The sequence below is a fragment of the Homalodisca vitripennis genome, chromosome 5 (assembly GCF_021130785.1).
Source record: "Homalodisca vitripennis isolate AUS2020 chromosome 5, UT_GWSS_2.1, whole genome shotgun sequence".
Classification (NCBI taxonomy): Eukaryota; Metazoa; Arthropoda; class Insecta; order Hemiptera; family Cicadellidae; genus Homalodisca; species Homalodisca vitripennis.
The window spans coordinates 72237136-72250398 of NC_060211.1; the positions used below are offsets into that span (position 1 = coordinate 72237136).

A 13263-nucleotide genomic window follows, 5' to 3' on the forward strand; every position below is an offset into this window, starting at 1 on the left:
ATTATAAAAATAAAAAATATAATTCTATCTAATAGCCTAAACTTTAGAAACTGTTATGCCAATTATCGAGAAGCGTACTCCATTATTAACCACAAAACAGATTAAGTCCATTAAAAAACACACTTTTTTAATTGGATAGAGTGGTTACCTTTTATTCTCTTGACAATTATCAAGGTTAATTCCAATGCTCCAATCCAAAATTATTCCTATCTGTTATGTAAATACTTTATATTACTTTATGTACCTATCCAGACATATTCTAAAGCTTATATTTTATCAAGAAGTAATAAAAACATAGTAGTAACTAGATGATATCATAGATACTTCGGGGTATGATAAACGGTTATGTAAATTATGTTTATGAAAAAGGGTCCAATTTAGGTCCACATAAACTTTATAACAAACACAACCACGCGTCTATAAATCATTTTTAACAAGAGCTGTTCCTGTTCGTTAACGTCATACAACTCTTGCGTGACACATTTGGAAAAGTAATGAATTGGAATCAATTGATATTGTATATCTTTTACAAGCGCTGATTTATGAGAGCCTCCGGCCGCTGCATAACGATTCCAATAACCACCTCGTTTCAGAAAGGACAAGGCAGGCTGTGAAAAGGTATAAAAACATTATTGATGATCGGAAGAGATCGGCCCTTCCCGCCAACGCTCGGCTCTTGTCTCCCCTCCACTCCTTGCATGCCAGCGAAGCCTAGTGGAGGACACACGAGTTTAGAAACTATCAGACTGTTGTCGCGAGCGAGAGAGGACGGTCGAATCGTCGTCGGTGTCGGATTCACAGTGATTATACTTTAAATTATGTGTCTTAACTGGCGTATACGTACTTTTAGTGACTGAAATGTGTTATTATTCGTTGTAAAGCATCTTTTTATACAGTTATCCATGGTTTTGAAGCGTTTATAGCATGAGTTAGGGGCGTAACCTTGTTTGGTGTTTTCTAACCTCTCTTTTCTGCCCAAACTGGGAAGAAACTCGGCGCAATGGCCAAATTCAAATCTGTGTGTACCGTCTCGTTTCTCCTGGTTTATTTTACGTGTATTTTAAATATGTGTGGTGCTAACTTGAATCTATACCTCAACCAAATTGAAGTACGAAGATTATTAGGTAAGTACAATGTTTAAATCAACTTCAGTAAACTTTGTGGAGTGATAGACCTAAGTTAACTTTGATACGGTTTTGTTTCAAAAGAATGTTTTCAAGTGTAATTTGTACATTTCACTATCTATATTAACGAACTATATTTTTCATTTTATAGACGAATAATGTAAACATACCTGGATATAATGCACAGTCATCCATAGTTGTTTATCAAATCATGTTTAAAACAAGCAAACTGAAGTATTTTTAAGAAGTAAATGGTTAACATTTAGTCAACGATCATACGATAGTCTGGAAATATATGTAGAACTAAGTATTAATGAAAAATAAAATTGGTTAGACAGATTTGAAAGTATTGTATCAGTCGAAATTTTGTAGTCTGTACTAGATATTTGAAGAGGTTATATTTAAAATGTTTTTATTGTAATCGTAATAGTAATGTATAGTTTGATCGTTAAAACTTATTTTTTTGCAATTAAAATTTATATAAACAGAGACGTGTACATGAAATACAAGGTACACTGTGACAAAATCGCGTACACACATGATTACCCCAAATTACCCATACCATAATTGATTGATCACTTAATGAACTCTATTATCGCCAGCAAAGAGAGCCAATCGTGTAGCGAGGACAGGACAATCAGCGCAGTTAGACAATTGAATGTCGAAGCTGTCCAATTAGCACCAACGGTGTTAGCATTGTAGCCGGCCAGGCATCTGCATGATTGAAGTAGAGTCATTCATAATTCATGTAACTGCAACATAAATACGGTCTGTTAACCTATGCCCAGATGTGGGAAGTCTATTGGTGTATAACGCCTTGTGTATGCTAAACACGGAGAGAGTGGGGTCTATAAGTCAGTTAGGTTATGGTCGTCGGACCGTAATTCTAACGAGCGTGAATTATATACGTCTCAAGGCCTACGTTGTTAAGACTAGTTGAGTCTTGAGTCTAACTGAGCGAGTCAGTGCAGCACACACATACTTCAGGTTTTAGGTTATGTTCTCGGTGACATTCACTCGCGCCCAATCAGCGGGGAACGACGTCGTCTGCTGTCAGCTGGTAGTAATTCAATCGTCCTTTGAATCAAGTGACAAATATGATTTAGGACTGTTTTACAATCTTTCAGCCTATTGTGTCGCGGTCATCGTTACCGGATGTAGTTTTACTGCTTGTTTGGCAGACAGACGTGACTTAGTAACAGAAATGTTTACGATGTAATCACTATCTTTACCAACAATTCATAAGTTATGAACAGAATCCGGACCCTCCTCCGTTTATGAGCGTTTAAAAATATTATGATCAGCTGAGCATTCCGTGGCTTTGTGGTGCATTGACTTGTTTGTGTTTGCTGTTTATTTGTTTTACAAGCAATTTACTGTGTGAGTGATTGTTTCTTTTCTTTAAATACAATAGTTTTAACGAAATATGATACATTTGAAATGTTTGGTAAATTAACTGAAAATATCCATACAAAAATGTCATTTCATGTTATTTTTACCAACTTATTAATTACTGTTGGTAATTGTCTTACTCGTATTCTCACATTGCATTGCTCGTTTTTATATTACGTACGTTTATTGTTTTCATTTAGTTTTTATAACAGCGTGTTACGTGTTTATTTTTAAATGCTATTATTTTGATCAGTTGTCTCGCCTAACGGTGTGTCTATAGATTTTCTCCGCCCTCATAATATTACGTGAAAGTAACACGGTGACAACAGTTGATTTACAAATGCACTAAACAGCTTTCTCGCAATTCCCGGAATGTTTTACACACACAAGTTCTATTTATACGTACTGCACTAACGAGGTCCGAGCTCCTTCCTACCTATGTTCCCCGTGCCCGGCAGGAGGCTCCAGACCGTCACTCAGGGCGTCACCGCGACACCCTCATTTGAAGCGACGTGAGTGCTATTGTCCCTGTCAGTTGGGGCAGAAATGAATGCGGTTTGTTCTCGGTGGCTGCAGGGCCGAAACGTTAATCATTGCCCCGCTTTGTCTTAGTATTGTTAGCCAACGGAGCTGTCGTTTTCGTGTCGCCACAGCCAAACACTGCGACCCTCTACAGTAGGCTTCCACGGAAGTGGTAGCCCCGAAGAAGGGCGGACACATTGGTTGATATAGTAAATCTCGTGTGATATCACTTTTTGTTCCTTGTAAACAAAGTAGGACAGAACTACTTAAATACAATAGGTATTATTTCTGGCGTTTGATCATATACACAGTTCTGTACATTATTTAAATTGGATTCGCCGCTTCCGTAACTTTTAACACATGTAAACTTTGTTTTTTTGAATTTGTTAGAAAATTTGTCAAAAATTGCTATTATTATTATTATATATTAATGAAGCATGGGTAATAACATTTCTTCTTTCATGCTAAATTTTGTTCGGATTAACGATCAGAACTAGGATTTCAAAACATCGTGAATATGTTCAACACGTGCCTGTGGCTTTTATCCAGCTGTTGGATTGTAGCAAGGGAACGGTTCAACACTAGAGAGGGGCGCTTTGAACGTAATATTGTCTGTAAAAGAAGCGATATGTTGTGTTTTTATCCAGATAATCACTCGCTGATGCTGTCATATCAAAATTGCAATGTTGAGAATAATATCGTCTGTTTGGCGTCCACGACGTCATCCACCGGGGACAATTATACGAGTATGATATATCAGGCCTCATATCGGATGTTCAAGGACGTTACCACTTACACTGGGAATGGTGCTATGTATGAGAGTATGAGTTTTTTGTTTTTGTACCTAGTCGAGTAAAAAATAAAAATATAATTAATTTATCATAACAGTGTCCAAGCATTCAAAATGTGGAATATTCTTCATTATCCACCAATTTTAACATCAAGTTTGTTACTGTATTTGACCGTTGTAATTACTTAAATACAATAATACAATTATAATAGTCCCCATCCAACATAGTACGCTTTGTTGTAGCAAGCTAACGTGTTTCATCTTCCTAAAACGGTGTTATTTTATTTAGCAAAGCGGGAAAAGGGACGAATTGTAGGGTCGCCTATCAAAACAGTCCCTGGGATTAGGCTATGCAGAACGCAGTTGACAACTACCGCACCATAGTAAGCTGTGGTGGCAAACGCTCCCGGACTGTTTTTTCAGCAGTACAAGAAAATATGTGACAACATGTCGTTCAGACTTAGTTCCTAAAAGGAGGGTTGGTTATTTATTCTGGGCAGGACAGTTCGATAGGCACTTCCGTTGTTGGTTTAGCAGGACCCCGCCAACGTTGAGTGATTGGGGAGCGTTCGGAGCAGGTAGGCCGAGACTGGGCCTCGAGCTGATGGCCTCGGCGCCTCCGGACACGTTAGCGACCACGGTCCTCCTGATAACATCAGCGGAGATAGTCGGAATGACGAATGATGAACAAGTTAAAAATAAACCGCAGATACCATTCATTTTAATGGGTTTTAGAAAAGAGGATCTCTCCAAGAGTTTTAAAAATTGTCTGTATTTTTCATTTACAGACAAATGCGTACCCACCCGTAGAACATCATAATTTAATCTCAACAATTTAGAATCCTCTGAATTAGGAGAAACTTACAATTCTGGCTGATTATTTTCTAAGGGTATGTTTTATGTGATATAATTTATAAATTTGTATATGAAATCTAATTTTACTCCAGATTTTTCCGTAGAATGTTAATTGTCCGTTCTGTATATATTAATATATTTAATGCGATTTAGCTTTAGTTCCAGAAAATAAAGAATGTCCAAAATTATAAAAACTTTACTTTTGTACCTAGGTATACCGGAGAGATATTGAACTGTATTCCTAGTGAAATCTTCCTAATAAATGTATGTTAACAGTCAAACAATGTTTCCTACTGATAATCTTCCTACTTATAATTGCCACTTGCCACGACGAACATTGAACTCTATTTCTGTGGGAAATTAACCTAATAAATAGTCGTATATCCTTTGCCAGGGCACTGAGCCCGAATCTACTGAGAATTAATCATCATTCTTTTTTGTAGCATGTTTCACTCTTGACCAAGGTAAAGAAACTATGTGCACCGAGGAAGGATGCTCTGCTTTGAACTTAGCTCTGCCTGTAATAAGGAAACGAAGGGAACTCATATTTTAAACTGGATTCAGAACCACTCAGTTATCGATTTGATTAAATTTTACATCAACCCATAGCCATCTCTTTGTCAGCATTCACCTGTAGACACGGAAGACTTGCATTGTACATCCTGATGTTCCTACCTCTCCTAGTCCGTTCGCTCCCATCCCGCATGCACACGCTATGCAACACACCGGCAGGACTCGAGGACCGGTCCTAAGATGCGATAGGACTGGTCCTATAAATCCACAGTGCGAACAGCCCACCGGCATCCGCGTCTAATTAATGGCCCACAGACGTGTTCAAATATTTTTAATTCCGTTCGTTAGCATAAACAGGTAGACAATTTAGTGTCCTATCCGTTCTTGTAACAAGGGCTACGATCGTTTACGATTAGTCTGCTCGTTGATCTCGTTGACTGATCTAGTTTATCCCGCCGATATGTCGTGTCCGAGCTTGTCGTAGCTGCAATGAAGGGCGCTCGTGTAATTTGTGGAATGTCGTTCTGTGACCACAACTCGTCTGTCCCTCTTCGCTAATGATTTAATTACGACCGGGCTCTTAAGGCAGACAAAACGGCTACTTGTTCAAAGACAATCCAGTTTAAATTGAGAAATTGAATTTTCAAAAAAATTTATTCTTTATTTCCACTTTTTGGTAGGTTTTATATTAGTAATCATTTAAATTTTGCTTATAGAACGCATAGATTTTAAAACTCTCGAAGTGGAGGGAAACAGTGAGTGTGAAATTGGAATCTATTTCGGTCATTTGTTGTGTCCAGATTTTTATTTGTATATGATATTGGTGGCTTCAATTTGGCTAGAACATATTCAGTTGCTTAAACATAACCAGTTAAAAGCGATTGGACCCTTTGGAAGGCCCGTGTTATGAAAAGTAGTGAGTTTCATTTTACTTAATTAAAAAAAGTTAAACGCTTATAGTAAAATAAAAAATGTGTTTTCTTTCGTAGTAGAATCTAATAAAGTAATGTTATGAAATACTATATAATTTATCTTACAGCACAGATGCATCACCCGAAATAAAGGGATTCCTAAAGATAAATTAAGTCATTCATGATCAGAATCAAACCCTATATATTTGTCTGCCTTGTTGACTACCTGTCATTGTACATTTTATCTGATTTGACTTAGAGCTAAAGTGCCTATCATTCTAAAATTTAATTATTATTTATTTAATACTTATCAGTTTTCAAACATTACTTAATTCTGAATAAAGACCCAAGGGCGTATGTTTTTCTTTTGCACCTTATAAATGTATGAAAAGGTTATGCGTGAATTGAAAAAAAACACACACAAGGCCGAAATGTATTTAAAACCCAATATGTTCCTCCCATAGTGGCACGTGTTCGATTAACAAACTTTAAAGATAAAGAATCATGTAAAAAATAAAGGTTCTTTTACAAATTTAAAGATTGTTTGCTAGAAATGCAGGCCAAAGTAATCCACTTATAATTTATTGTTTTTGATAAACCACCCAACATGTGTTCTGGATGTTTGTGATTGGTCCAAATTTCCCTCTCCCAGGCTCTGATCTTACTACGAAAGCGATTGCAATGGAGAAAAAGTGCAATACTAACTCCAACTCTTGGAGTGGTTGGAATAAAAAAGAAACCGCTAACTTGTCTGATTTAAATTTATTGAAGAGTATGGTTTTGCAAGTCTCTCACACAGAAATGCAATAAAAACTGGCAGGAATCTACCTATAAATTTGCATTGAAAGAATAATAAAGATATTTATCAAACTGTGGACCATTGTAATTTTGAGTGCATTTATTAATTAGAGGCAGTTTTGTGAAAGATCCCATCTGGAGGAACAAGATCAGCTGTTAGTGTAATCGCAGCCGCTCAAGCGACTAATTAGACTCCCAAGCGTTTCGTCGTTTTATTACACCTTTCGTGGGATTTGAATTTGCATGTTCTTTTAATTAATTCGGCATCTCATCTTTATGTCTCATTTTATTTGTGTTATATTATGTATGTGATGTGAACAAACATTGTTTACCTTTACGGTTTAATGGTTTTAATTGCACTAATTTATAACGCTTAATAGGCTCGCTTAATAAGTCGTGAGTTGGGATGATAAGATTTATGTTCTGATAATTTTCAGACATCATATTCATTTTAGTAGACGTTGTGGGGGTTTAATTGTTATGTTGATTTAGGAATAACTAAACGCCTATGTAATAATGGATACCCTAAGAATGTTCTGGATAATCTCTAATAATAGTTAGCGACATGATTTTAAACATTATCCATACAAATATGTACTTGACAATTGCACAATGATTTACGTAATTCATTCTGTATAACCTGTTTATAACGTCAATAAAAACTATTACGTCTTGATTCTGGGTGATTTTTCAGTTTTGATATTTCTACAAATTTCGGATTATTCTTTTTAGGAATATTTGAGGCTAAGGTTTATTGCAGTCGATCTTCCTCTGAGATCTTCCCAACGTCTGCACTAGTCCTTAATATCATACAGCATTGTAAAGAGACTCATGACACCTCTTTCATTATCTTTATCTTAGGTTGAGTGAGTCTGAAGTAGATCTTGCTCCGATACCTAACGTCTTAGTCCTTTGGATGACATACATCATTGTAAAAATATCCAACCATGCCACCTTTTCTTATCTTCATCCGAATCTATCTTTCTCAAACACCCAAAATCTTTTGGGTAACATGAAGGTGCCCATGGTACCTTCTTTGGTGTCTTTATCCTTTATTACAGTAGCTGGTCTTCAACACTTGAGGGAACCCCGAATATATATACGATGCCAACAACGTGTTATTATCCCCTTGTCCGTTTGTTTTCGCAAATTTTGCGGCATATATCAAATTTAGTAGTGGTAGAGTTTAGTATTGGAAACAGGGTATGCCCTTCCAATATGGGGTAGATGTAATCTATATTAAATATAGAAAACAAATACATATAATTAATATTATATTTTATTTATAAATTAAATGAACCACCGTAATCCCGTGGTTTGCCACCTGCTCATCAATCTTATGTAGTATTAAGATTGAGTCAATGGATGCTTTCGCATGTTAAGAACCCGACAAGCCTTCAAACTCAGCCAGTCTCTCAGTGAGCTCTTGATAGAAAAATCCTAAGGATTGAAACTTGGTACAATGGTTTCCCTTGGTCCAATGAAAAACATTGATTTTGGGGTGAAAAGTAATCGGACAGTAAAGTTACAGTCCGGGAAAGTCACTGATCAGATAAGAATTTTCCAGTTAGTTCGGTAAAGACTTTTGTTACTTCTCTCTTGCTCTTCGTTTGTGTACTTCAGTATGGCAATGCCCAAAAGTTGGTATTGGTCAGTATGTTTGTATGCTAGTATTGAAATTCTGTAAAACGTTTCAAGTGTACATATATTTACTATTTTTACTGTTCAACAGAAAGCCGACTCCCTGATTTCCTATAAACACAGATAAGACGAACAGGTAAAGAACACAATTACAACTGGAGGCTGTATGTCGGTTAGGTTACATTGTTACAACTCTGTCAGCCAGGTGGGGTGATAGGGTGGTCGCTGGTGTGTTGCTGACACGGAAATGACAGTGTCACTGTTGTCAACGCCTTACGCCGAGTTCTGTCAGCCGCGTTCCCTCCACGTGACAGTTCGTTGATAATATGTTTTTGTGTACACGTTTTGATACAAGTAACGGATATTTTGACGTTTTCACCCCCTAGTTTCATCATTCCGTCATTCACTCGACTGTTTGAACACTGAAAGGAATCCTGATGTACATCAGGAGTCAGGTGTTGCAACAATTTACGGAAGTAGTTTAATGTTATTTGACTTAAAATTTATACATAAGAACAATTTCTAAAATATATACATAGTACATATTAACTATTGAGAAAATAGTAAAAATTATGTGACACTCAAAAAGGGGTTTTTGAAATTTTGTCATGGTGATCCTGCGTAAATTTATCACAAACACTTGAAATTTCTATTCAACGGGCTATACCCGTATCACTAATCATTTTTGTATGCAATTATATTTTCTTTTCTTTTTATTGTTGATTTTGTTAAAGATTTTTTGATCTAATAACTCGTTTTTAAAATTGTTTGCATAAAGTATGTAGGTATCCCAGTTAACAGTAATATATTATGTAAAATTGTATGGAAATATCATCCCGTTTAAATAAAAAAAAACCGCCTAGAGCTACTATTTAGGACTGTGTTTAAGCTAGGTTCACTGAGTATGTTTAAAACCCAGATTAAAGTAGGAAATGTCGACAAAACTGAAGATGTAGTTAGAAACCTTCAATTTACGCAAACCACGTAAGTTTACTTACACCTGTTGGAGACCTCACTTACGAGATGAGAATGGTATTTGTGGTAAACAGTTAAGGCATATGTAGGAAACGAAGATCAAAGGACATGCCACGTTGTCTAGAAACTTATTTATTAGTAATAAAATATAAACTCGGCAGTTTAAATAAACCTTAGCCAATATTACAGAGTACAAGATGATGAGAGATTGGGGGAGTACAAGTGCTTGCTCTTAAGAGTCGTGCTCTGAGAGCTCTTGTGTTGATAACAATTGCCGAGTCTACAGATACGGCACGCACTGTTCTCGCTCGGCCTGTAGCACATGCGTGTCATGCCGATCGCTCGGCGTTCGTCTAGCCTACGCTGTATGTGCTAGCCATGCCGTGTCAGCATGGGAGGCTCTTGTGTTGATAACAAATTGCCGAGTCTACAGATACGGCACGCACTGTTCTCGCTCGGCCTGTAGCACATGCGTGTCATGCCGATCGCTCGGCGTTCGTCTAGCCTACGCTGATTGTGCTAGCCATGCCGTGTCAGCATGGGAGGCTCTTGTGTTGATAACAAATTGCCGAGTCTACAGATACGGCACGCACTGTTCTCGCTCGGCCTGTAGCACATGCGTGTCATGCCGATCGCTCGGCGTTCGTCTAGACTACGCTGATTGTGCTAGCCATGCCGTGTCAGCATGGGAGGCTCTTGTGTTGATAACAAATTGCCGAGTCTACAGATACGGCACGCACTGTTCTCGCTCGGCCTGTAGCACATGCGTGTCATGCCGATCACTCGGCGTTCGTCTAGACCTACGCTGTATGTGCTAGCCATGCCGTGTCAGCATGGGAGGCTCTTGTGTTGATAACAAATTGCCGAGTCTACAGATACGGCACGCACTGTTCTCGCTCGGCCTGTAGCACATGCGTGTCATGCCGATCACTCGGCGTTCGTCTAGACTACGCTGTATGTGCTAGCCATGCCGTGTCAGCATGGGAGGCTCTTGTGTTGATAACAAATTGCCGAGTCTACAGATACGGCACGCACTGTTCTCGCTCGGCCTGTAGCACATGCGTGTCATGCCGATCACTCGGCGTTCGTCTAGAATACGCTGTATGTGCTAGCCATGCCGTGTCAGCATGGGAGGCTCTTGTGTTGATAACAAATTGCCGAGTCTACAGATACGGCACGCACTGTTCTCGCTCGGCCTGTAGCACATGCGTGTCATGCCGATCGCTCGGCGTTCGTCTAGCCTACGCTGATTGTGCTAGCCATGCCGTGTCAGCATGGGAGGGTGTTTGTGTTAGGTGACATAAGTTACCAGAATTCACCTGAACAATTTGAAAATCTGATATGAAAACTTCCTGGTAATTCATTATAAAGCCACTGCAAAGACAGCATAAAGAAACTCTTTGGAAACCTAAACATGACTACTGGCCGTTTGTTTGATACCAGTTAAATAGCTCGTATTTGGTGAGGGAAACATTCTTTAACTCCATAAGTAGAAGTAATTGCTCTACGGTACACCGTCGTAATATGGGCACTGGGAACATAGAACTCCAAAGGGTCGTCGGTGTACCCTGCGTACTACGCAGTGTCAGCCTCTTGCTTCCGTGGTCTGGTTACTTATTACTAAGTTCGCATTCAATATTCTATTAGTGACGTAATCATCACAAACATAAACACGTTTTTACTCATAGCACAAATATTGTACAACACCTATGGTAACAAGCAACGCTTTCCTAAATTTCACTCATAAACGGAACTATACGTAAACGAAAGGGGTTGCAGTAATCAGTCGACTTGCTCTACCGATCTTGCGGAAAAGATCTCCTCTACCGTATATACGATGTCACAGATCCACGCAATCCACCTGCGTACCCTATGCATCCACCGCAACTCTTCAAGGAACACTGACACACCCTGAGCAACTCGTTTTAGACAACTAAAGGCTTCTAACGATGTGATAGAATCCATTGTATAGATTATACGTTAACAATGGGCTTTTAATACTAGTAAAACCCTATTTAGAAGAGTTAGATAAAATTACTAAAAGTTATTTTCAATATGCGGATCGAGCTGCACTCCTTCACTATAATTCTTATCACCCGTATCGGAACTACCATCCCATCTCGACTTCTCAGTCGTGTCCACACTGCATAGCAACGCACTCACCTTCCGAGATCTTCCAAGAACCGATTGTTCTCACTGAAACTTTATGTATTCCGAGATTTACAATCAATAAACGTACCCAGCGTGTATTTTAATCAGCTGTTGCTGGCAACGACACCCATAAACTCGCCAATAAACCGTCTGGACCTGCGTCCGCCCCGCGCGCTCCCCCGCTGCCGTACCGGCCACAATCCCGTTGTCCCTCCCACTTTATCGCTTTATCACTGCAATCATCAGATGTTTTTGCGTTTATTGCACTCCGATTTATCCATCCTCTCCTCCACTGCGAAGTGTTTTGCATTTTTAAAACATAAAATCTGTTGCATTTTTTATTGGTTTCTGAAAACTGGATCGGCAGTGTACCAACACTTGAAGTTAAGAGTTGTGGATACCCTTAATAACACTATTAATTGATGATTTATTATTTCTAAAACCATAAATATCGGAATAGTATAAGTTAAACCATTATATTTTCAGTTTTAGATCAGTTTATAAGCTATATTTGTATTGCAATTCGTAATTACTACGATAAAAAGCAATGAAGTGATAACCACGCCTCAGTGTAAGATCGATTATTGATTAAACATTAATGATTTATTGTAATTAGCGAAACAAATTATGCAGATTTCGTTAAATAACGAGTTTTAATTTAATTTTTCACTGTAACTCAGTCTGGACTGATGATACCTGTTTTAGCTTGATTAATCGTCGGTCCCTACATTAAAACGCCATCTAGATTAATACAAATCAACGATTCGAATACATTTTCCCCGTTCTGTTGTCCTTCTTCCTGTCCTGTTTGTCGATGTGGTTTTAAATTCTCCGAATTTTCGCTTCTACAATTCTTTTAAGTCTATTTGTGTTTGCCTCCGTCGCCACATTATTCACATCTTTATTGCATTTAATCATAATTGTATTGCCAAGATTATGTTGTTTCGAATGATTAATCAAAAATAGTATGTTAAGAGTTGTTTTAGCTATATTTGCCATACACCGTTTGCTCCGGCAGTGTATTTCGAGTTTCTACTCTACTGCCCTGATCAAAGATCAACTCAGAGTTAGGTGATTAAGGGTTATATTCGGGCCACCCTCGCTCCGATAGCGTGTATTGTGGACGTATACAAGTTCTATCAGCTGATTACAGAGCAGACTACCCAATGATAAGCGCGGCGGCTGTACGGAGACAGTATTACAGTTATACATTATCGCGTGTGCTAAGCGGCACTGTAATACCGTTACTGTTGTCAAACACGCCATTCTCTTGTCGGCCAGTAATCACGGGGCCAATCACCAGACTTTGTAAAAGATTACATTCGTAGAAACACAATTAGTCACATGACGGTTTCGTCGTTAGTAATTACATACGTTGTTTAAGTTACTTGTGTTACTTGAATATATGTAATAATTTGTTTGTTGAAAAATCCAGATTGTTCCCATATTTGACTGGATATATTTTAGTGAACACCCGCAGTTCAATAAAATAAAACTTTAATGACAGATGGATAATTAAGCACAATTTTGGTAAAAAAAAATATTTAGAAGCCAAAACTCGTGGAAGCCTGTTTTAAATTCGATTTTGTGC

The 13263-nt window shown here is 38.2% G+C and overlaps 1 protein-coding gene across 1 annotated transcript in view; it reads left to right on the plus strand.

Moving 5' to 3' along the window:
- Positions 1-732: 732 nt before the first annotated feature.
- LOC124362342 (tyrosine-protein kinase Dnt) overlaps positions 733-13263 on the plus strand; it is a 110704-nt gene continuing 98173 nt past the window's right edge. The window contains exon 1 of the mRNA XM_046816768.1: positions 733-1124. Within this exon, the coding sequence (XP_046672724.1) occupies positions 1001-1124 (124 nt within the window). The 5' untranslated portion in view covers positions 733-1000. The remainder of the gene's footprint in view (positions 1125-13263) is intronic.